The sequence below is a fragment of the Corvus hawaiiensis genome, chromosome Z (assembly GCF_020740725.1).
Source record: "Corvus hawaiiensis isolate bCorHaw1 chromosome Z, bCorHaw1.pri.cur, whole genome shotgun sequence".
NCBI classification, from domain to species: Eukaryota; Metazoa; Chordata; class Aves; order Passeriformes; family Corvidae; genus Corvus; species Corvus hawaiiensis.
Window position 1 is genome coordinate 29,585,987 of NC_063255.1, and position 25,645 is coordinate 29,611,631.

At 49.5% G+C, this 25,645-nt stretch overlaps 1 protein-coding gene across 7 annotated transcripts in view; it reads right to left on the reverse strand.

The window, feature by feature from the left end:
- Nucleotides 1-13,716, reverse strand: part of TDRD7 (tudor domain containing 7) — a 47,341-nt gene extending 33,625 nt beyond the window's left edge. For 3 of the 7 annotated variants that reach the window (XM_048291403.1, XM_048291401.1, XM_048291399.1), the window contains exons 1-4: nucleotides 13,520-13,709; nucleotides 8,775-8,999; nucleotides 1,399-1,540; nucleotides 84-297 (exon numbers count right to left, since the gene is read on the reverse strand). In XM_048291403.1, the coding sequence (XP_048147360.1) occupies nucleotides 84-297; nucleotides 1,399-1,540; nucleotides 8,775-8,981 (563 nt within the window). In that variant the 5' untranslated portion in view covers nucleotides 8,982-8,999; nucleotides 13,520-13,709. Of the gene's footprint in view, nucleotides 1-83; nucleotides 298-1,398; nucleotides 1,541-8,774; nucleotides 9,000-13,519 lie in introns of all 7 variants that reach the window. The other 4 variants (XM_048291400.1, XM_048291402.1, XM_048291404.1 and 1 more) reach the window with 4 other exon arrangements.
- Nucleotides 13,717-25,645: the final 11,929 nt, after the last annotated feature.

Here is a 25,645-nt window from a genome sequence, read left to right on the forward strand (position 1 = left end):
ACTACTTGCATGGCAGCATCGAAAGGTCCATCACACTTCATTTCCTCTCACTCGCGCACACACAAACACATGCACACACTGACCTGTTTACCACAGTGACGTGCCTCTGCATGGGGATTTCTTTAGGTGGTCCGCTCCCAGCAGCTGAAGGTAAGGCAGACCGGGCACTCTCCGCAACAGGTTTCACACCTCCACATGCTACTTCTCTGCCTCGGGGCAGGCGAGGAACAGGCCTCTTACTGCCTTCTTCTGGCACGCTCAAAGACCGGGGCTGTCGCAAAGTTCCTTTGGGCTTTCCTAAAGAGTTTGCAGATGCATCCATGAGTAGCATTCTCCTCCACCCAGTCTACCTCCACCTCCCCAGGCACCTCCTGTACTGCCATCCAAAGGGTTTCTTCTCTACTCTGGCTTGTGGGCACCTGAACTCCCACCACACAGCAGAGGTGACCAAGTAACACCGACAGGGGAACACACCATGCTAGCATTCAGGTCACACTGGGATAAACAAGCTCTTGGTCACTTCACTGTTTATGTGCTGCATGAATTTTGGAGGTCACAAACACTTCCAAGGGGATTGATGTGCAAGACAGTGTATCAACCTGCCTTTATAATCCCTGTCGTTAAACTGGAATACGAGCCACCAGTTCAGCTTCCCAACCAGCATCCTTCCAGAAGCAGCAAACACTTCATTACAGACAACAAGGGGGGAATACACACAAACTATGAGACCCACTGTTGCTCCAAGCTGCCAACCTGCAAGCAGATGGGTCTTGCCTGGACTTAATCCTGGGCCTGATTCTGGGCCCAGTTCCACAGTCACACAACAGCACTACAGCGAGGAAAACCTGATGCACACTTTTAGAAATACACTGCTACAGCAGCTTATGCATAAGGTAAGAGGTAAAAAGAGCCAGAAATGGGCATCGGAACTTTTGTGGCACTGTGGCACTGGCATCAGCAACACGAGCCACTGAAACAGCCGCAGTGATGCTGCAGGGACTCCTTCTTACTGTGAGGGCATGGCTCAATTCTCCCACTCCACAACGGGCCAACGCCATCCTTAAAGAACAAGCAGGCTCATTGCCACATTTCTTGCCTGCATCTCAACTGTGTTTCTCACAGAAGCAGGAGCACGTGAAAGTGAAGCCAAGCATCTGCCAAGAACTTTTTTTCCCAGATCACTCACATCTCACATACACATTTGAGAAGGCCTTTCTCTCTGATCACAGCTTTCAGACATAAGCACCCTTTCAAGAACACTCATCCTCCCAGGAGCTCTCCACCTGGACCATGTAACTTATGGCCATTAGTGACACACACTCACAGACAAGGCTTTTGCTGCAGCAGCTACACAGCTCTTTCATAGAGGCAGGCCCTCTAGAGCTGCCTATGGCTTACCTGATAAACTGACTGGAGATGTGTTCTTCAGCCTCATCTGACAGTTCACCTGCCGGACTGTTTTCTTCTTGGAACTCCTCTGTCGGGCTACCAGTTGAGCAACTCGCACAGTTTCACTGCAACTAACAGCATGGCAAATGACCTTGTCGGAGCAGGAAGGGGATAGGGGAAAAAGCAGTCAGTGAGACCCATGCTTACCCACAGCTCCCAGAATCACTTGTATCCCTTACCAAGCCTGTAACTGCTGGATCATGCAGGCCGGCAAGCAGTTGAAGAAAGGCTTCAGCAGCAGACACAGATCTTGGAGACATCACTCTCCTTTTGTGAAACCCCAGAAGAAACCTCAGAAATCAGCAAAGCAGACAACCAGAACCTCTCCATCACCTTTCCACATTAGGTTGCACCCCTCTAAGAAACAGCCTGGTTTCTAACTCCCATCCCACAGGCCCACAGTCTTGCTTTTTAACTCTAGGAAGACATGGGGTTGCAGCCTGTCCTTGCTCCTGCTGCCAAGGCTCACTAGAGTCTCTGGCACCACGCTGACCCTGGGGAACAGAGCTGTCTTTGCCCCACTTACCAAAGAAACTGCACAACCATCCTGGCTGCACCAATCACCTTGGAGGCACTGGGTTGACCCCCAACAACAGCCCAGCCTTGGACAAGCCCACAGCTATCTCCCCACCCAACTTCATGGCATCTTGCCTCAACATCCCCTCACCACAGGCCATCCCTTGGATGGATACAGAAACTTAGCCTTGGCAAGACACCAAACTGTGTGCCTAGCACGCACTTTGTCTCACAAAGAAGATGCAAGCCCAAACTTTTGAGCCATTCAACTGCTGCAAAGGCAGCTGGATGAGTACTCCTCCAGGACTCCATAAGGACACAGGCAGTCGCCCCAAAAGCATGAAGTTAAAAATGGAAGTCTGTGGTCTCAGCCATGTTCTGTGGTGGTGGCAGAGACTGACAAAGGGCCCCTTTCTCAGCAGTGCCAAGGGGGCAGCACTGCTATCTCACTAGCCATGGCCTCCAACAAACTACCAGAGAGAACAATTTTGCACAGGAGCAGGGCAAGAGAAACTCAGAGCCTTGACCAGCACCTCCGAAATTTAGCAAACAGCAGCTCCAAAAACCATCCTTTCTCACAACCAAGACACGGCAAACAAAGCAGAAAAACAACAAAAGCAAGAGACTGCTAAACAGCAACAGCTTGTTCTAGGGATCTTCTCAAGTCTCCCAGCATGACCCAAACAGCCCAGGAAAAGATGGGCAATGGATGACAACACCAGAAACCAGGCAACTCCTCCAGCCATGCTCTCCAGCTCATCCTTCCCCCTCCTCTTCCTCCTCCTTTGCTGCACACCCAGCACCTTTGCTGGGCTGGCTCAACACAGAGCCACTGCAGGGAGGGCCTCTCCTTCAGTGAGGCCCTCCCTGTCTTGTCTCCTAGGACAGCTCTCCTAACCCAGGAACTCCTGCTTAGAAATCAGACAGTGTACTGCTGCACAGTCAGCACTGATAAAAACAGCAAACCAGCAGCCTCACCACTGTAGTGATTAAATGCCAGGAATCACAGAAAAATTGAGGCTGGAAGACATTGCTACAGTCCATGTCATACAGCATCTTTGCTCAAAGCGGCATGAACTGCACCTAGTTACTCAGTCAGGTGGTGGAATATCTCCAAGGACAGAGAACTCTCAACCACTCTGGACTTTTTCCATTGTTTAGCCAGCCTCACTGTAAAAAAGTGTGGGGTTTAATGTGTACATGGGACTGCTTTTATTTCATTCTGCTTCTGCCGTCTCTTGTCTGTTCACTGAATACCAATGAGAACTGGAGATGGAGTCTGGCTCCACCTTTTTTTTTACTCCCTTCAACAGACATTAGTACATACGGGTAAGATTCCCCTGAGCTTTCTCTTTTCCAGCACAAACAATTCCTGCTCTCTGATCCCTGCATCAGAGATGTTCCTGCCCCTTCATAATCTTCAGTCATTCAATGAACTTGCTTCAGTGTGTCCACGTCTGTCTTGTTCTGGGAAGCTTAGAACAGGATGTTGTTTCACTGCTGCTGAGCAGAGGGGAATAATCACTCCCATCAGAGTACTGGCAACACTCTTCCTAGTGAATCACAGTATGCTGTTGGTCTCCCTTGCTACAATGGCACACCCGCTGCTCCTTTGGTGAGTTCTGGTGGGTGAACTTTGCACCCACCAGAACTCCAGGGAATTTCTTTGCCAAGCTACTTTTCAGCTGGTCAGCCCCAAAACTATACAGGAACATGAGGTTATTCTTCCCCAGGTGCAGGACCTGGCATTTCCCTATACTGAACTTCACAGTGTTCCTGATGCTCCATTTCTCCAGCTTCTTGAGATTCCTCTGAACAACAAGCACATCCATCTGCTCTATCAGTCTCTCCTGTCATCTACAAATTTGCTGAGGATGATCTCTGTCCCATCACCTAGGTCATTCATGAACATGTTAGACAGCAGTTCCTGCGCATCTACTCCCAGGGCACATCACTTTTAAGTCGTCTCCCAATGGGTTTTGTGCCACTGTTATGGAAGAGGATATTACAAGCCTTATTAAAATTCAGATAAACCACATCCAATGCTCTCCATTCAACCAATCATCTCATTTTGGAAGGGTATTAACTTGGCTACGTATGATTTTCACTTCATAAATCCATACTGACTTGCCTTCTTAAAAGTGTCTGGAATAGCTTTCCAGGATTAGATGCACAACAACTTTTGCACAGTTCAACATCAGGCTGATCAGCCTGAAGTTCCTCCTTCCCACCCTTTCTGGTGAAGGGTGGTGCTTTCTTTTAGTCCTCAGGAACCTCCCACAAACTACCATGACCTTTCCAGGGTAACTGACACCTCTGGGTGCACTGCAACAAACCCACAGACTTGTGCACGTTCAGTTTTTTCAAATGTTCCCTATCCTAATCCTCCCCCAAAAAGGCTAAGACTTCCTTGCTCTGCCACTTTCCTCTGGATATTTCTATAGTATCTCTGTATCCCTTCCAGCTCACCCAATTCTGCTTCTTCATCCTGTGTGCATGCTTATAATGGCAGATTTAAATCAGAAGCTCCTTCTTCACCCATGTGTACCCTCTCCAACCTTGCTTAAGAGAGAGACTTTGTCATACAGCAGCCTGTACCTGAATCATAACCCATCTTGGTGAAAGGTGAACCTGAAATCCTTCACTTTTCACCCTTTCACAGATGGCTGGGCAACAGTTTGAGTATGGATTTGATAAGACTTTAGTGAAGTGAAACACAGCAAAAGGCTGAAGGTCTTCATTTGCTGTACCTTCTTTCTTTTAGTTCTTCTGTTGTCCCTGTATTTTCCTCCCATTGCCTGTACACTTAACCAGCTATTTTAAGGACTTTCTTTGGAAGCACGTTCTCAGAATTGGCAGTGCTTTGGGAGCTGTTCTGTAGGGGATGGCACTTCGTCTTGGTCTTCAAGTTGTTCAAATAATCAATAGTAAATACAGTCTTTCTTAGGCTCATGCATGTTTGTTTGGGGAGGATCTCTACAAGCTTCCCAGGCTGCTTCTCCCTGCTCCCACCTCATGCATGCTTCCTTCTTATGGTTCAATTTTTGTCAGCGCTCCTGCCCCCTTTGCTTTTTTCCCCCAACTGCTGGGACAGACTATTCTTGAAACTGGAGGAAGCAATCCTTGAAAGCCTACTACCTCTCCTGGATCATTCTTCTCTTCAGGAATGTATTCCCTGAGTCTTCCAAGCAGATTCCTGAACAGGCCAAAGTCTACTCTCCCAAAGTCCTGCATTGTTGATCCTACTTTTTCCTTTGTTCCCCTCCTTTCAGGCTCTCAGACACCACCATCTTGCCACAGACAGCGCTCTTCCCAGCCTTTACATCTGCAACTGTTGTTCCTTGTTTTCAAGGACCGTGTCCAGCAAAGCAACTCTCCTCATTGATTCATCACATGTGTCAGGATGCTGAGAGCAGCAGACCCCAGAAACATCCTGGATTGCTCATGCTTGGATGTCTTGTCCCTACAGCAGGTATGGCAGTGGCCGAAGTCCCCTGTGAGGATCAGAGCCTGCAAATGTAAGGCTTCTGGCACTTGTCAAAAGAAGGCATCACCTGCTTTATCTACCACTTCTTTCCACCTAAGACATTCTTAACAGATAGCCACCACGTTGCCCATACACTGGTCTATCCACTACTCATAAGCTCTTGCTGTCTCATTATCTGTCCCAAAGAGAGAGCTCTCAGTGACCCCACTGGTCCCAAACGTGGAAGGTCTCATGGGAACTCCTCCTACTTACCACTGCAGCACGTAACTCCTCAGGCTGTGTCAACCCACAGCAGCATGCTGGTTGTGACAACAACTCTCCATGACTTCAAATGAGATCACAGTCCTGAACAACACAAAGATCTCCAGTTTCTCCTGGCTGTATCCCAAGCTGTGGACAGTCTTGTACTGGCACTTCAGAGAGGTGCCCAGTTGTGCCCACTTCCAGAAAAGCATATCAGAGCCTTCCTCAAACTCCTAGCTAACAGGAGCGGATGAATGGGATAGATCAACTTGAGCCTTATTCTCAAAGTCTCAATATAAAAGGTTTTTTGTCCCTATACAGTTTATCATAATTTTATAAATTAACATTTTTTCATCTTTGGTACATTTCAGGTTTTTCCTGTCACTAAATGTTCTAAGTAATTTTCAGCATTTCCTTCCCTTGTTTTCACATCATAGTGATAAAGTTTAACAAAATGGTTTGAATTAGAATGAATTCAAGTGAAAAAAGGGATGGGGTAGATGAGCAGAGCAAAGCAGTCTTCAAAATTTTCCATTTGAAGGGGCTTAATTATTTAAGTCAAAGTTTTCTTAGAGGAAGGTGCAACTACACACGTCTTGTAAATGAATATGAAGCAAAGCAAAGTAAGGTTCCTTGAAATGATGCAACCACCTGTTGCAGGTGCACAGTATTTCAACGAGCCCCCTTGCAGTGTTTTCTGTATACTGAACTTAATTCTCATCTTCTGTGGAAACTGGAAGACATACCTACTGCACGAAGAAAAAGTCATCAGCTTTCATCTTTCCTGCATTCAAGACAACTAAATTAGTGTTCAGCAGCAAGAGCAACAAGGGACAATTTCTGTCATTGCCTTCCCAAGATAATCAGTCTGTTCAGCTTCAGTTACCTAGCTAATATTCAACTCCCACAAATATTTAAGGCAGCATGTAACATGGCACTTTGAGATCAACTTGTATTACTTACTACCTACTTTGTACTATTCCTTTTTGAATGCATTTCTTGTAGTATGCCTTGGACAGCTGCCCTTTCAAGACTATCTATACTGCAGTCAGGATCATCAGCTGCTACCAGACCCCTGGATGTGCATGTCTTTGACCTGCCCCATTATCCACAAAGGGATTAAAGAAGAGGCAAGGGTCTTCACAGACATTTTGGAGGTCAGGGTACTCAGGTGCCATGAAGAGAGACTGGCTGACTGCGTGTTCTTGCAGCAGCCTTGGGTGGACTCTGAGCTACGGTATCAGCCTATAATGGAGCTCAAGTACTCTGGAGAAAGGTGAACAAAGAGCACAGGCTTATAATGACACATAGCCTAGGTCCTGTATCAGGAAACCACATGGCAGCAGTCCCAGGTAGCTTACCAGCCCACATCAGTGCATAATCACACCCGCCACCCTCTGCTTAATGTCTGCCATGGGGACACTATGGACCGTGGCAACAGGAGGGTCATCAAACACCAATGTGGTCTCAGTCTTTGCACATCTCCTGCCTCCCAGGAGTTCAACAAGCTGCTTCAGTCATGCAGAGCATAGCTGGAACTTCTGAACCCAAGTGAGTCCTCCTCACATACCTCAAGACCCCTGTTTAATCACTTTCTCCTTTTTCACCTCCTAAAGCCACATTTCACTCTCTTGTAACAGCTGCCACAAAGAAGTCACTGCCTCTAGTGCTATCCAAGAGTTCACAAGGTTTTCAGCACACATCGTATTAGTGGATAAACAAGGCTCTCAAGGGAATGGGAGGATACCAGATTACACCCTGCAAGGCCCTAGTTAGAAACAGATGGCTATCTGCCAGAACCACCACGAGGAAGCATTTAATTGCAGGATCACAAATGTTCCCAGACCTGAGGTACCTGCAATCCTGTTACTGATGTAGCTGCAGGTGAAGCAGGCTTTGGAGAAAGGGAAAAAGAATCCCAAACTTGCTTATCTGCCGTAAAAGGACAAATTCTGATGTAAAATATGCAGAAAGGGAACCTGTTGCTTAAAAACAGCAACATTTCCAGGTATCAGGACAAAACCCAGGATACCTCTCACCATATTCTCATAACACAGCTAATGAGGGAGAACTGGATCAGGCCATCCTGATCCAGCTGAGCAAACAAGGAAGCTCAGCCTTAAGTCCTGTCTCTTCACACCTGCTATGACAGCAATACATAGTGTCAAACATCCACTAGCTTTTTGCTCTGCTCCAGGCTACAAAGACTTCAGGAACCCAGACATAGCTCCAACAAGGGAGAGGCTTCAAGCTTTCCATCCTCTCCAAGTCACACAGCTACACTAGCTGTCAAGAGACACATTCTGACTTCAAACCAGGAAGTCCAGACTATTGGGCAAAGAGGTTTGTGGTCCTAGCAAGCTGCTTCCAAGGTGGCAGCCACCAAGAGACACAGGCTAGTGCAGCAAGAGCGAGGAATAAGGGACAACTCTTCTACCACATCAATTCTCTGCTACGATTTGCTTCTCCTCCTTGATCTGTGTGATGACTCTTTATCCCTTGCACGCTTGCCAAGCTGAGACACTGCAACTCTTGCAGCAAAGCACCTTGCTTACATGGGCTCTTCCTCACTTCAGCACGTATTTGCAGTCTTGTTGCACTGCAACCCATAACAAACAAGAATCATAAGTCCAAAGCAAGCACTGTCACGCTTATAAGCAACACCACCTAAGAGTTTCACTGTAGGAAAAAAATAATGCTAAACCCCACTGAGAAGAGATGATTAACACACACAAGTTAACCTTCTTTAACGTCCCAGGACAAGACACTAATATCTCCTCCGAAGTCAGAAATGCTAAGAAAGGGCCCAGAGCTCTACGGTCACACAAATGATCTTTGGAAACAGAATTCACATTTCCAGGAAAAAGCCCTGCAATTTTACACCTTTTGCATACACAACTCTGCGTCTGGAATGCAGAGGCAGGAAAATAAGGAGCATTTAGTATCTCATGTCACAGCTTCCACTTCTCCCAGAATTAATGCACCATATGCATGCTACAGAAATCCACAGCACAAAAGGAGGTAAAACATTAACACTTTGCAAACACAAATGCCATTCTGAACCGTAAGTGATTCTTACCTCTCCCATTTTGTTCTCTTCCATTCTGACCACTCCTGGGATACTCTCCAAGTATCCTTCCAGTGTGTCATATCCTAGGTGCCTGAAGGGAATCAACTCATTGGTCAGGGATCTGTATTCACTCTGAAGTTCTGACAAACGTATGCCATTTTTAAAGGCATGAAGAACAGCTCGCAGAGCTTTTGCAACAAGTTCTGGCTCCTGCATCTTCACCTATACCCCTGCCTCCAAAAGAAAAAAGGGGAAAAAAAGCATTTTTACATACACAGGCTAAAACCACCAGCTTTTATTATTCAAGCTCCCTCCCCCAACAAGCTAGAATTCAGCAACTCCATGGCTCATCTTTGGAGACTGTGATACTTCTGGGCAGACATGTAGGGCCATGGCTGTGCAAGTCAAGCATAACATGGTATGGAATACACGGGGCATGATGTCAAAAAGTGCTGACAAAGGAGCACAGTAGCCATCATGCAGAAGTTCGCTCTGTCAGACAACCACAAGATAGCACATAGCTAGAAGAGGGGCAGGGGCTGCTAAGCAATTGACCCACCACAGGCAAGTACTGGATACTGCACCTGGGACAGGGCAATTCTGGTTGTGTGTATAACTGGGGAATGTGAGGCACTCTGGAAAGCAGCCTGGGGGTCCTGCCAATGGGAAGCTGAATATGAGCCAGCAGTGCCCTGGCAGCCAGGAGGGCCACCCATGTCCTGGGGTGCATCAGGCACAGCATCACCAGCCAGGCAAGAGAGGGGATTGTCCTGCTCTGCACTGGGGTGGCCTCACCTCGAGTTCTGGGGGCAGTTCTGGGCGCCACAATATAAGAAAGACATTGAGCTCTTAGAGAGCGTCCAAATGGGGGCAACGAAGACGGTGAAGGGCCTTGAGGGGAAGCCATATGAGGAGTGGCTGAGGTCACTTGGTCTGTTCAGCCTGGAGAAGGCTGAGGAGAGACTTCACAGCAGTTACAACTTCCTTGTGAGGAGGAGGAGCAGACACTGACATCTAGACTCTTGTGACCAGTTAGAGGACCCAAGGGAATGGCCTGAAGTTGTATCAGGGGAGGTTTAGGATGGGTATCAGGAGAAGGTTCTTCACCCAGAGGGTGGCTGAGCACTAAAGCAGGCTCCCCAGGGAAGCGGCCACAGCACATGGTGTGATTTGTTGAGTCTCCTGCACAGGGCCAGGAGTTTGATTGCAATGATCCTGTGGGTCCCTTCCAACTCAGGATATTCTGTGATTCGATGACACCTTACCACCTGCAGGGCTAGAACTTCGCCTGAAAGTGAGAAAAGGCACAACCACGACCCCCTGCCACAGCACCCCGCATTCCATGGGGTGTCCCTCTACGAAGGCCATAGCTGCTCCGCCTGCCCCTGAGGCAGCACCTGCACCAATGCCCACATGTCAGCTCCACTATGGAAACCATATGCATAAGGGGCATGCAATCTCTTACCAACAAGTGCACAACACTTCGACTCCACAGACTCTTCAGAGAGAAAACAAAACTTAAGTCCCCAGGCACATGATCCTCTGACACTGGAATTTTGCTCTGGCCTTCTCTTTTTTCAACCTGTGTTGCTCATGTCTGGTAGGGCCATGGGATGCCCAGAGCCTGCCCCAGGGATATGCACTGCATGACCACCCCCACTGGGCTCTGCCAGAGCACAGAGCCTTCTCAGCCTCGATCAAGGGACAGGTCTCTTCCGGGGACATGACATGGTGCTTGCTCAGGCCTGCCTGGCGGCCACCTCACACACCTCCACAGCCCCCGGGCACGTCTCAGCGCTCTGTGACACCTCTTGGCTGCTCCCCGAACAGCTCAATGCTCTTTCTGCAGCCACGCTAAGTGGAAGGCCTGAACCTGCCTTTTATCTTTGTGCAATGCATTTCATTCACATCTACAGATTCATTCCATCAGCTCTGAAGAAAGACTGCTTTATCTACCTCACGCTCATGATTATACCCTTACAAATCTCTCATTTATATACCCCCATCAAGGTACATCATTAGCATAGCTAAGTATCAATCTACTGATACACTCCTTCATACGACATCTCTAACTATGTACGTGCCCTCTGCATGTGCTGCATATAAATATTTTGCTATCTGAGTACTTCCTGGTACAAGGAAGCAGGAGCTGCAACACTGAACAAAATGGCAGCTCCCTCCCACAAAATGGTAGCAGAAACCTTCCAGACAGGCCTCCGGCCCAGGAAGTCTGGGCGGCGCGGGAGGCGGTTTCAAAGCGCGAGCCAGCGCTGCCTAAAGCCCTCCCAGCCCCCAACTCACAGACCTGCACACACTCGGGGCCTCTCCAGGACACCCAGCTACGCCCATGGAACGCCGGCAAGCGCCAGGCACAAGTGCTGCTGGGAGGCTCTCTGCTCCCAGGTGGGCATCCTCCTGCCAGGCGCTCCACAGGGACACTCCCGCCACAGGAACCTCTGCTGGAGGTTGCCACTGGACCAGAGCCACGCAGGGCTCTCGCACAACCCGAGAACAACCCTGCTCCCAAAGCGGGTGCTGCACACAGGCTCCAGTCCAGCACTGAGCACAGCACACCGGTGCACCTCAAACACCTCATCTTCACCCCCAGCAACTAATGTGCAACATGAGCAGAGACACTGCTTCGGGAGAAGGCCACCTCACTCTCCTCAAGATGCTCCAGCTCAAGGCACAACACCAGAGTTGCCCACCTCTAGCACACTAAGGCGAGCGACTGCTGCCCATGTACCTGCGCAAGGCTCTCCCAAATCTGCAGTGCGGCCACGAGGGACCCCGTGAAAGGCTGGTCTGCACTGCTCTCTGCAGAAGCGGCCCCTCTCCCATCACCGCTTCCCTTCCTGGGGAAGTCACCCTGGGCAACAACACACCAAGTCCAAAAGGAAGAGAAATCCCAACCCTCAGCACATTTCAGATGCCACCACACACACTTCAGCCTCTCCCTTCCTGCACCCAACTTCACCATGGACGGCCCGGCTCTGGGGCCAGGCAAGGAGGCACAGCATCGAGTCCTTTTCTGCACCAGTCCTTGAACAGTTTCCCTTTATGCACACACAGCACTTTACTAACCCAACCGCATCTCTCGCTCTCTACACTTAGATTTGCACACAGGTACACCCATGTCCCTATACCCATACAGACAGCACTGCCAATACATGGCTTCACACACACACGGTTCCTTAACCCTGCAATTTCTGCCCTTCCTGGTCCAGCGGGTTTCACTGACCAATCCTGCAACAATCCCTCAGCAACAGCTGCCCTCACAGCATCCTCTGCTCAACTACAGACACAGCCCAGGAGGAGGAGCACATGCTGAGCCTGAACATCTCCACACAGCAATGGGCACATCTACACTGGGCACTTGCATCCTTCTCTCATCCTTCCAGAGACTTTGCAGCTGGTGCACTCATCTTCAAAGTGTGAGAAGATGTGGTTGCCACCTGCTAAGAAAAAGACACAGGAGGTTCATACCTGCTTTGGACCCCCTCAGTTTCAAGGTGATGTCATGCACCACAGAATTGTGTAAGTGGTGTAAAGTCCTGATCTACAAAAAAAATCCGAAACACTCAAGCATTAAGAACTACAGCAAAAAATGCAGCTCTGTCTACAACTGTGTTTCAAGCCACATTCATTCATGAGACATGGAAAAATTGATGAGAAACTTTCTGGGGCCTTTTTCTCTACTCTTTTAAATAATAGACCCAGTTTCTTGTTTGGTTAACACGGCTCTTGAGAGTTCTCTTGCCTAAACCTCCTAAGTTCCTCTTCCTGCTCAGGAAAAATTAATTATTTAATTATAATTAAATTATATCCACTACATCCAAAGAGTGATGAAGAAAATTTAAAATAACCTGGGATTGCAGTTTCAAAAGTTGGTTCAAAAGAAGAAATTTCACTAAAAAAAGAAACGCAGGATCGTGGGGGAATGACATCATGACAGTATCAGACAGGTTAGTTGTATACTAATACAATAGTCGAGTTGTATCAGAAATAGCAAACGTCATATTGTAAAGTCTATCCTCCTAAACTATATTGTAAGGAGTAGTCACGAGGACAAGTTAAACGAGGCGACAGATACTAGGGTACAAAGGTTAAACTGAATCCAGTCTCAACCCACACCTTACAATCTTCCCATTCCTAGTCAGCTCCCATTCCTAGTCAGCAATTACGCAGAAGACTTGCAAGGCAGTAATGGTGACTACTCCGATACATTAACAGAAAGCTACACAGCTCAGAGTAGCTTCCGACGGTTTTCAAAAATCGTTTTTTAGTTCAGCTGCTTTAACATTAGGTCATTCAGCAGTTATGGCATTTTCCCGGCGGTTCACTGCCTCCAGACAGCAGGACACTTGACTGGAAACAGAGCCCGAGCCGCCTCATCATCACCAAGTCAGCGCACGTCGCTCAAACCACCTCTGCCAGAATCTGAACCGAAACTTTCTTCAGTATGCTCAGAACAGACAATCCGCGCTACGGATAATTAGCCAGGCTACGGAAAAAAGGAAATGCGGAAGGGTCTCTCGCAGGGAGGAATGCACCCCCTGGCAGCCTCGCTTTTAGCAGACTACAAACACTCCCCTCAGGAACACAGGTCTCCGAAAGCAGAAAGCATCCACTAACCCACTGAAGACGGGACACTTTCTCTGTCACCGCGCAGACACTGAGGAGGAGTAGCCTCCCGCTGGCTGGCAGCGCCCGTCTCCCCGCGCTGCCTCTCCTCTCAGACCGCGAGGACTTACGCCTGTCGGGGTTCGGCTTCTTCCTCTCCACTTCCTCCACCGGGGGCTTTCAGGCACCGGCCAAAGCGTCTTCCCGTGCTGCTGCCGCAGCCGCCGGAGGCCGGGCCGAAGCCGGGCAGAGCCGCCGCTTCCCTGCGCGGGGCCGGGCACTGAGGGGCCGCGCGGGCGCTCCCACCGCCACCGCCCAACCGGCCCGGGCCGCCCCCTCCCCCCCGCCGCCGCCTCCGCCCCGCCCGCTCCAGCCCCGGGCGCCTGCGCGCCACCCGTGTCCTGCCACGCCCGGGAAGGGCCGCGCGGCCGCGGGAGCGGGGCGGGACTCGCTCGGCCGGGGTCGCACCCTTGGCGCTTCAGGTCGTCGTGCCCTCTTCGCACGGAGCCGGTGAAGCCTCAGTCCTGTCACATGGCTGCAGCCAAAGTCGCCTTCCAGAGGGAGCGGCTGAGGAATAACAGCTCTGTGCTTTTCTTCTGCAGAGATTCAGAGAATGTTCAGGGGTTAGAAAGGACCTTAACGATCATCTAGTCCAAGCCTGCCTGTCATGGGCAGGGACACCTTCTACTAGAACAAGTTGCTCAAGGCCTTATCCAACGTGGCCTTGAACACTGCCAGGGTTGGGGCATCCACAGCCTTCCTGGGCAGCCTGTCTCAGTGTCTCACCACCTTCACAGCAAAAAATTTCCTCCTAATACCTAACCTAAATTTCCCCTTTTTTAGTTTGTTCCTGATTATCCTTGTCCTGCCACTACAGTTCCTGACAAAATGCCTTTTTGACTTCCCTATACAACCCTTCAGATACTGGTTGCAATGAGGTTTTCACACAACTTTGTCTTCTTCAGGTTGAACAGTCCCCAACTTCCTCAGCTTGTCTTCACAGGGAAGATGCTCCAGTCCTTTTAGCAACTTAGCGGCCCTCCTGTGGACTTATTCCAACAGTTCCATGTCTTTCTTATGTTGTGGGCACCAGAACTGCATGCAGTACTCCTGCATCTTTAATTAATTCACTCAAAATGCCTCAATTTCAGAGTACCAAAAGCCACTGAATTTAGTTGTGCAGCTGGAGCTCTCTCTTGTCACCTTGTACAAAAACCACTCCACAGGTACATGTCCATCAAGGAGGTGCTGGTGGGTGCCTGTCTGCAGCCCTTCTCAGCAGGCCTGTGCCTGCCCAGCCCATACCCAGGTTGCTGCCAATCTCCAGGTGCTGTGCATCTGCATGGGCACCTCAGGCATTGGTACATACTTGAAAGCTGTAGACTCACAGGTTCAGCTTTCACTGTGTCCCCCAGCATTCCAAGCACGTGGCTGATTTGTTCCCTACACAGATGGTTACCAGTGATGGAGAGCCCCTCGGTATCCTCTATCAAGGGGCCCTGCCACCCTGCATCTCGCCTGCAACAGCATTCCTCTCTCTGTAGATGGCCACTTCTGAGAGTCAGACTGGAAGCAGCATCAGGCCAAGCTGCATGGTCACTGATCAGTGGAGGTCTGCCAAAGCCAAGCCAGAGGTTGGCCCCACAGTGAGGCACATGCCAGGGAAGAGGTGGAGCTGCTGAACCTCACAGGGGTGTGCCTGCAAGGGGCTCCCAATGATGAGTATCACAGTATTTAGTGACAACCATCTTCTGCTACAACTGCTACGGCCTCCAGAGACTGCTTGCCACCAGAGTCCAGTATCCTCTGACCAAGCGATTTTAGAAAATCCACACATGGACGATACAATGTTTAATACAAAGTTTACTCATTTGAGGCTATTTTCATTTACGAAGGCTTTCCATTTAGTAGGATGATACGGCAGTTACAGTAAAAATACACATTAAATTTTGCAGACTCGTGCATTTCCAATATATTGCAGAATTGCAATAATACAGTTTTGAATCTCATAAGTGGTCTCTAGAGTATGCATATTGTTACAACACTGTCTTTAACTGCTAGGAGGGGATATGTGTTGCAACGAGCTCAAGACTGGAGCACTCTCTTTCAAGGTTCTTTGTTCATAGTTTTGACATTATTGTACTTAAGTGTGCTAAATCTAGCTGTCACAGCTAAAATAAGTAAAACAAGCTTCTAGGCCAAGAGAACTTCATACAGAGCAAGCTTCACAGCCTCCAGCCCAAGGTCTTGTAAATTCAGTACCTACGACACTGCCCAGAACACTGTTCTGGGCCTTGAGAAGCAGGTTTTACTTTTTTTTATTTTTCCTTTTCTTGGTCCAATGTGGCCATAATTTTGTACAGAGGATTGTTGGAAACACTTGCTCTATGTCCAATGAGGTATTTGCAGCACTAACACAATGATGTAGTGAGAGAAATATGGCACAGGTGTGAAGGCCTTGAGAAGCAAAAAGCATAGAGGAGTACAGGCATGAAGTGTGAAGAGATGGTGTCGCAGAAACTGCAGGAAAAACAGAAATTCTCCAACAACATGTTTTCAGTGTTAGAGAATCAAGGCATTACTTTATTCTGGCCAGGATGTTTTTCTGACCAGGATGTTCAATTGAAATTATTTCATCCACCCATACCCAGATTGTGCAGTGAAAATCATTCCATCACACCTGGTTTTTACAAAACTTTTCACATATTTATACATTAAACCCCAAAGAAATTCACATTCGTCTTAAATTACATAACTCTTAGTATTCTATTTCCTATTGGTTATTGATCCCTTCACTTTTGATGCTAATTACGTCTTCATTCTTTTGTTCTCTTGACAATCTTTTCCCAGCCCAGGTGTCTCCAACTGCACTAGAGGTGGTAATGTTCGTTAATGGTCGTTAATGGTTTGTTAATGTTTATCTCCTGTATATCTTCTGCCTACACCGAATCCTTAGATGCTAAGATCATCAAGCCATGCCCAGTGAATAGGGTCTTTTGAAAAGAAACTTCAATTCCCTTCCCCCTGGGCAAAGGCAAACAAATCCCTGACTAAAGTTACATTAAAAAATTTAAAAGTTCTATAATTTCCAGCAATTGCGCAAAGGTTTATGGCAGGGTTTGGTTCGCAAAGGCTGCTGTTGGCCCTCTGCCACTCTAAACAGGTGAATGGACATGATCACGCGGGGCACAGTCTCCTGCTGGCTTGCACTTCCAGGACTGTGAGACAAAATTCCAGACCAAGCGAGTTTCACCACACAGACCACGTGTATCCTGGTAATCAGATACACCACCAGTAACAGGTCTGATCGGAATTTTGTGCTGTGAGAAAGGCACATGAAACAGCTGTGCAACTTCTTCGCCCAGTGTCCCAAGTACACGGTGGTTGTGGTTCATTGGACTGCACAGGACTAAAAACTGCACCTGCAGGGTGGGTATCCAAAACTGCTGTGAGCGACAGTGCAGGGCTAGTCCCCCCATTTCCTTTGACGCTACAGCATCCATGAGAACCCCTGACAACCTCAGGATGGGATGATGGGAAGGCAGACATAGGAGAAGAAGACCTAGAATGATTTTACCATCAAAGCTTTAAATCCAAGCTGAGACTTATGCAATTCTATGCATATTTCTCTGGCACATGACATCTCCACAATGAGTGGGTCAAACAGGCAGAGAATTCCTGTGTCTTTTTCTTAGCAGGTGGCAACCACATCTTCTCACACTTTGAAGATGAGTGCACCAGCTGCAAAGTCTCTGGAAGGATGAGAGAAGGATGCAAGTGCCCAGTGTAGATGTGCCCATTGCTGTGTGGAGATGTTCAGGCTCAGCATGTGCTCCTCCTCCTGGGCTGTGCCTGTAGTTGAGCAGAGGATGCTGTGAGGGCAGCTGTTGCTGAGGGATTGTTGCAGGATTGGTCAGTGAAACCCGCTGGACCAGGAAGGGCAGAAATTGCAGGGTTAAGGAACCGTGTGTGTGTGAAGCCATGTATTGGCAGTGCTGTCTGTATGGGTATAGGGACATGGGTGTACCTGTGTGCAAATCTAAGTGTAGAGAGCGAGAGATGCGGTTGGGTTAGTAAAGTGCTGTGTGTGCATAAAGGGAAACTGTTCAAGGACTGGTGCAGAAAAGGACTCGATGCTGTGCCTCCTTGCCTGGCCCCAGAGCCGGGCCGTCCATGGTGAAGTTGGGTGCAGGAAGGGAGAGGCTGAAGTGTGTGTGGTGGCATCTGAAATGTGCTGAGGGTTGGGATTTCTCTTCCTTTTGGACTTGGTGTGTTGTTGCCCAGGGTGACTTCCCCAGGAAGGGAAGCGGTGATGGGAGAGGGGCCGCTTCTGCAGAGAGCAGTGCAGACCAGCCTTTCACGGGGTCCCTCGTGGCCGCACTGCAGATTTGGGAGAGCCTTGCGCAGGTACATGGGCAGCAGTCGCTCGCCTTGGTGTGCTGGAGGTGGGCAACTCTGGTGTTGTGCCTTGAGCTGGAGCATCTTGAGGAGAGTGAGGTGGCCTTCTCCCGAAGCAGTGTCTCTGCTCATGTTGCACATTAGTTGCTGGGGGTGAAGATGAGGTGTTTGAGGTGCACCGGTGTGCTGTGCTCAGTGCTGGACTGGAGCCTGTGTGCAGCACCCGCTTTGGGAGCAGGGTTGTTCTCGGGTTGTGCGAGAGCCCTGCGTGGCTCTGGTCCAGTGGCAACCTCCAGCAGAGGTTCCTGTGGCGGGAGTGTCCCTGTGGAGCGCCTGGCAGGAGGATGCCCACCTGGGAGCAGAGAGCCTCCCAGCAGCACTTGTGCCTGGCGCTTGCCGGCGTTCCATGGGCGTAGCTGGGTGTCCTGGAGAGGCCCCGAGTGTGTGCAGGTCTGTGAGTTGGGGGCTGGGAGGGCTTTAGGCAGCGCTGGCTCGCGCTTTGAAACCGCCTCCCGCGCCGCCCAGACTTCCTGGGCCGGAGGCCTGTCTGGAAGGTTTCTGCTACCATTTTGTGGGAGGGAGCTGCCATTTTGTTCAGTGTTGCAGCTCCTGCTTCCTTGTACCAGGAAGTACTCAGATAGCAAAATATTTATATGCAGCACATGCAGAGGGCACGTACATAGTTAGAGATGTCGTATGAAGGAGTGTATCAGTAGATTGATACTTAGCTATGCTAATGATGTACCTTGATGGGGGTATATAAATGAGAGATTTGTAAGGGTATAATCATGAGCGTGAGGTAGATAAAGCAGTCTTTCTTCAGAGCTGATGGAATGAATCTGTAGATGTGAATGAAATGCATTGCACAAAGATAAAAGGCAGGTTCAGGCCTTCCACTTAGCGTGGCTGCAGAAAGAGCATTGAGCTGTTCGGGGAGCAGCCAAGAGGTGTCACAGAGCGCTGAGACGTGCCCGGGGGCTGTGGAGGTGTGTGAGGTGGCCGCCAGGCAGGCCTGAGCAAGCACCATGTCATGTCCCCGGAAGAGACCTGTCCCTTGATCGAGGCTGAGAAGGCTCTGTGCTCTGGCAGAGCCCAGTGGGGGTGGTCATGCAGTGCATATCCCTGGGGCAGGCTCTGGGCATCCCATGGCCCTACCAGACATGAGCAACACAGGTTGAAAAAAGAGAAGGCCAGAGCAAAATTCCAGTGTCAGAGGATCATGTGCCTGGGCATAATGAAGAAATGACATGAAGGGGATTCTCCAAAAGTCTGCATGTCATTCTTTATTCTTAGGTCACCTCTGTAGATAAAACACAGGAGACTCAGCAAGCAATGAAGTCTGTCCTGTTGCCCAACAGTTAGTATAAGGCCCCTGAGGACCAGAACTCTAGAGGAAAAGGCAAATGGATCATTTTGAGCATTGGGATATTGCAGAGCTTTTCAGCTCAGACCATGATTATTTTGGGGCTCAGAGAAGCTGAATGGGGGTGATAAAAGGGCTGGTGGGGCCTTTAGTTTTGAGTAACAGGGATGATTCTTCGCATTTTTATGGGAATCTTGCGGTGCATGTGGCTGTGCCGGGTTGGATAGATGCAGAACTCCTGAGCAAGGCAAAAGGGCTGCATGACAGACTACTGTGGTCTACACATGGAAAGGTCACACCAAGCCACATCCGTTTTTGGAGAACGATCTTCATGTTCACATGCCCATCCTCTTCCTGTCTGAGGGGATTTTCAGGCAAATGACAATCTCAGATTTCTCAAGGCCTACTCCAATCCATCCATGGAAACACATACTAAAGGACTCTGTCCTGGGCACATACTGAACAGACCTGATGAGTGTTGTTCTGCATCAGCATGGGCTGGTCACAACTGGCACTGCTTCTGAATGTTTTGTGTACCCCTTTGAAACTTGGAGATAGGAAGAAGGGATTCTTTGCCTCCTTGCAGTCATATAGCATATGTGCTGTGTGTCTGTTTGAGTTCAAGCACAGACAAAACTGCCTGTTCAAGCTCTGACACTGCTGGTTTGCTGTTTTTATCAGTGCTGACTGTGCAGCAGTACACTGTCTGATTTCTAAGCAGGAGTTCCTGGGTTAGGAGAGCTGTCCTAGGAGACAAGACAGGGAGGGCCTCACTGAAGGAGAGGCCCTCCCTGCAGTGGCTCTGTGTTGAGCCAGCCCAGCAAAGGTGCTGGGTGTGCAGCAAAGGAGGAGGAAGAGGAGGGGGAAGGATGAGCTGGAGAGCATGGCTGGAGGAGTTGCCTGGTTTCTGGTGTTGTCATCCATTGCCCATCTTTTCCTGGGCTGTTTGGGTCATGCTGGGAGACTTGAGAAGATCCCTAGAACAAGCTGTTGCTGTTTAGCAGTCTCTTGCTTTTGTTGTTTTTCTGCTTTGTTTGCCGTGTCTTGGTTGTGAGAAAGGATGGTTTTTGGAGCTGCTGTTTGCTAAATTTCGGAGGTGCTGGTCAAGGCTCTGAGTTTCTCTTGCCCTGCTCCTGTGCAAAATTGTTCTCTCTGGTAGTTTGTTGGAGGCCATGGCTAGTGAGATAGCAGTGTTGCCCCCATGAGGGGCCGTTTTTCGGGCTGTACCACCACCTTATAGGCAGAGCTGAGGTTTGCAGAGTATCAAGTGTGCAGTTCTGCAGAGTAAAGCCTGTGTCTTTTACCTGTGGCTTACCTGAGATGTAACCTGTTGTGGCATCTCCCAGGTGCATGGCTGTTCTGAGACTGTATAGGGAGACAGGTCTCTACATGCTGCAGTGTGGTGGTGGAGATTGTAGTTTGTGAATCCCTGGGTGCAAGCCACAGTGCTGTAGCACAGAGACCCACAACTGATCTGTGGGTATGTACTCCAGGACAGATGACCCTTTACCTTTCTGTATGCTGCCACAGCTACCCTGACAGGTGATGTGCGTGTTGAGGGTGATGGTTGTCTGCAGGTGACTGCTCTTTCCCTCTTGCCTGACTTCTGTGTTGCAGCATCAGTGTTTGTGTCCTTTCTCAGCATGCTCAGAGCCAGGAGCCACCTGACCGTGTTTGGATGAATTGAGATGAGGGCTGGAGCTGCAGTTCTGCTGGGTTAGCGGTACATGCTGGTTTTCAGCCCCGTTTGAGCCTCTCTAATCCGGGTGGCTTAGTCAGCTGCTGCCCCATCATTTCTTTCTGTGTTGTTTTCGGCTGCCCTGGGCTGTCAGCTGATGGTGGTGAGAAAGTGTTTGCTGTTGCTCATTGTGGCTGTGCTAAGTCCACCGGAGCTGTGATTGTGGAGGTAATCCTCTGCAGGGGGAGGACTCCAAGCCGGGCTGGGTTGGAAGTCAGCCTGGCGCTGAATGGAAATGGCAGTGGCGGCGTAGCTGTGAAGTGGCACAGAGCAGCGCAACAGCTTAATCCTGCCGCGGTGCCTGCTCTTTCTGGGAGATCCACAGAAAGCAGGCACGTCCTGCCCCAGTCAACCTGTATGAGTTCCATGTGCCTTGGAGTCTATGGGTGCCAGAGGGGGAGAGAGGATGTGCTTGGAGCAGTCATGAGAGCAGCAGCTGCCCCAGATGTTGTGCCTGAGAGCACAGTGTTTCGTTGACAGATGATAGCACTGCCACATAACCTTCCTGCTGCTTCTCCCCAAAGGGCCCTTTGCTATGGCAGTGCTCTGCTGTGTGTGCCTTTTGGACAGTTCCTCAGCTGGTGCTGATAGAGTGGGCAGGTGCCCTAGGAGGAGGAGGCAGCCTTGGGGCTGCAGGGTGGATCTGCTGGGGCTTTGCTCTGGGCCAGGGCTCTTCCCAGGGACAGGAGACATTTCTTGTGTGTGGACTGTGGCTGTAGCAGCAGCTGTTTGGACTTGCCCAGGCAGAAATTTGGAGCAGCTGGGAGGTGGGTGGTGATGGCAGCAGAGCCAGAGGTTGTGAAGTTGAGGTGGGCATGAGGAGATAGGTGTCAGGAACAGAGAGGAAGCCAGAGGAGCTGGCAGCAGCTGTGTGAGGAGTGGAAGCTTGGAGGTAGGGGCTGGGGAAGAAAGATAGGCTGTATGCAGCAGGTGAGAGAGTGAGACCAGTGCCCCAGTAGGAGTAGGGATACTTGAGATGGGCCTCTTCTATGTGCACCACAGCTCTGACATCATGGGAGAGGACTGAGCTAACCCATGTTTTGGTCCTGAGCAAGCTGGGTGGAGATGCAGTGCAGAAACATGTCACCAGCCATGTGCTCTGTTTTGTCAAGGATACTGTTGCATAGAGTACAGAAGGACTAAGCCATCCAGCTGCGCAGGAGAGATTTGTTCTGCAGGTGCTTCCGCCTCAGGTCCCGCTTGAGCCAAGCACTGTGGGACCTAGTCCTCAGTCCATGCAGACTGTGCCCCACCAACTTTTCTGTGCTCATGCTCCCAGGGCCTGGCCCTCAGGACCTTGAGGGCTTTTCTATCCATCTTCATCCAAGACAAGACACCTGGTGTCTGGCTGGGGTTGTGCCACCTCTGTCCACCACCGTGCCCCCATGCAGAGTACTGTGGGCCCTGGCCTTTAGCCATGCTAGGCCATGAATTTTGGGCTCTTACTTGAGAGGAGAGTTGTGACACTGTTTCCAGAAGGCAGGCAGACCTTTGCCATCAAGGCTGCCCAACTCTCAGCACCCCTGGAGCTGGCCCTGGAGCAGTGCTGGGCTTTGTTCTCCACCACTGACTGCTGTGGCTTGGCCCCCATGCTGTCAAATGTCATGACCTCCCCTCCAGCTGTGTGAAACAGTGTTCCCCCCGTCTCGCTTTAACCCCATCTGGCAACCAAGAACCACACACAGCCACTCGCTCCCTGCCTCACCAGTGGGACTGGGGAGAGACTCGGAAAGGTAAAAGCTAAAAAACACTTGGTTTGAGATAAAGACAGTATAATATGGAAAGTGAAAGCCACGCACATAAGCAAAAAACCCCCAAAGAATTCATTCACCACTTACCATGGGCAGGCAGGTCTTCAGCCATCTCCAGGGGCCCCCTCACACCTCACAGTGACTTGGGAAGACAAATGCCATTCGCTCCAAACGTCCCCTCCTTCCTCCTTCTTGCCCAGTTTAAAATACTGAGCAGGATGTCAAATGGTCTGGAATATACCTGTGGACAGTTTAGGTCACCTGCCCTGGCTGTTTCTCCTCTCAACCTCCCATGCACCCCCAACCTCCTCACCAGCTTGGCAGTAGGAAGAGCAGAAAAGGCCTTGGCTCTGTGTAAGCCCTGCTCAGCAATAACTAAAATATCTCTATATTATCAACCCTGTGTGCAGCACAAACCCAAGACACAGTCCCATACATGACACTGTGAAGAAAGTTAACTCTACCCCAGTAGAAACCAGCATACCCCAGCTCACCTCAAGCCAAGCACCCCTGAGGCTGGCTGCCGAGCCATGCCTTGGGTTCCCCTGTGTCCCTTTGCAGGCAAATTTCACAGAGCCAAACTCCCCATGCCAACCTTCCCCCTACAGGGGACTAGGTCCCTTGTGCCCTTCCTGTGGTGGGCCGCCCCCAGGGCACAGCTTGCCAATACTTCCCCAGCATGTGCCCCCTTCCAGAGGTGAATGGCACCTGCAGAGCTGCACCCCACACCTTTCTGCCGCTCCTCCCAGCAATGCTGCCCCAAACTGATTATAATTTCAGAGGAGGATTACTTTAAGAAAGATAGAACAAACTTTTTAAAAAATGAAGCAAACAGTTAAAGCATAAACATCTTTGCATAACTACAGCACACTTTCTTTTAAAATAGTTTTTAAACCAGAGCAATAGCACATCCAGTGTCTGGGCAGTTCCTGAAAGCCTTTCCAAAGTCAGGGGAGGGTTTTGCTATCCTCAGTCAGAAAGCAAGAGGGCAACAACCTCCAGTGTGAGTTAACAAGCCAGGAAAATCATGAAGTGGTCAGTGCCCAGCAGCAAGTGTCCATGTTTGTATTTAAAAAGAATTGCTAGAACTAAACTCCCTGTTTTAGTAGCATGGTACTTTATTGACACTGCTTTATTTTTGTGCCAGCACTCATAAAACTTGGCAGACACCTGGAAGGATATTTATAATTAACAGAAACTCAAGCAGCTCCCCCTAACAGGCAGATATAATTGAGACCTTGGACAGGTTTTAGCAGGATGCAGGTTAAATTTTATGACCAGAACTGCTGACACATCACAGTTAAAAACTTCAAAAGACTGGAAAAAGTCATCACAATGTTCACTTACAACCCAAAGAAGCCTGAAAAAGGTGTAAAATGTTTCTGGTGGAGAGCAAATATTACAAGCCATTGTACAGAGTAGTAGTGCAGGAGCAACAACAAGTCCTGTGACAGGAATGGCTGATGAGTTAGGAAGAGGATGGAGGTACCAGCAAGGGCCAAAGACTGGGAAGCTGAAGTGGGAGAGTGTAGAAGAAAAATGTGTCACCCAGTCAACTGAAGCAGTCTCCTTTCCTGTAGCAGTTCTGATGGAGTCTCTTCAATTCTGGCATGTCCCAGATGAGTACCATTTCCACACTTTCGTTGCAGACATGCTGAGACTCTGTCATATGGCCTCCTCAGCCTCCATAAGTTTTTTCTGGACCAGAGATGTTGGGGTTTGGCTGTGGGGACTGTGGCTTATGAGACTGAGAGTCATAGAAGACTTGCTATCAGCTCTGCTCCATGTTTTGTAGGGGAGGCTGCTGCATCAGAGGACACCAAGCCATTCCTGTTGTGACAGAAAGGTATGGGCGCAGGACCTTTGATGCAAGGTTGTACCATGACCATGTGACTGCATTAGCTTGTTTCAGCTTGGCCAGTTTGAAGCAGGATGGGCAAGATCCACATGTCACTGCTGTCAGGAACGTTTTGTGACTTCTGAGCTGCTTGTGCTTTGGAAATTGCAGGAGGGAAAGCTTCTTTGAGGCAGGAGGTGCTGACCTCAAAACAGTGTTGAAGGAGTACAGTTGTGAGCAGCATCCCCAGAAATCCTGGCTGACAGCAGCCTCATAGTTACCTGGCACAGACTTGAGGACACTGCTCCAGCAGGGGTACCAGCACTTGCCTGTGAGAGTGGCTGATTGTGGTAAATGATCACTGATTAACAGCACAAATTGGCTGAGGGAAGTCCTGAAGGTGACAGAGCTTGTCCCTACCTCATTTTCCAGTGTGGAGTGAGGTGCAGTCTGTGTGCATTTCACTGTATGCGTTTTCTGATGCCTACCCTGACCCTGACCCTGCCCCTGATTACAAGGGCCCTGCATTAAGGCAGCAGGCTTCTGGTCGGAGCCCTTGTCTGGGCACACTCTGTGCCTGATACGTGCAGGCTGTTCTACCTCTCTAACCTTTCTATAACCATTTTGCTGTTGTCAGTTTTCCCCTCCCTCTCTCTTTTTCTGTGATTCCCTAGCAGACTTTTAAGCTGGATTTCTTGGTTTACAGAACCTGAAAGCCAGGTTCTGGATAGACCAAGAGAGTATGGTGCCAGCCACAAGAGAAGTCTGGGGAAATTGTGAGAGATAGCAATTCATTCAGGAGTGAATGTTGAGCCCCATTAGTTGGTGAGGAGGCACAGGTTTGGCCCACTTGTATTATTCATGTCAAGGCTGCTTGCCTGTATGTGGGCACCTGCATAAGCACTGCTGTGTCTGCATGGATTTGTTTTCAAGGTGCTGACACCGCCACTGCTGCATATTCCAGCATTTGGTAATTCAGGCCCAGCAGGAGGGATCGCAGCTGCTACAGTCCACCAGTCGTTCACAACAAGAAAGCATCTGTTTTAGGGGCCCAAAGCTGTCATCTGATGATCAATTTGATGCCCCAAATGGTTCCATTAACCCTTAAATTTAATTTCCCTGTTACTTAATTATTTGTCTAAAAGGCTTTTCTTGTTTACCTGTGCTTCA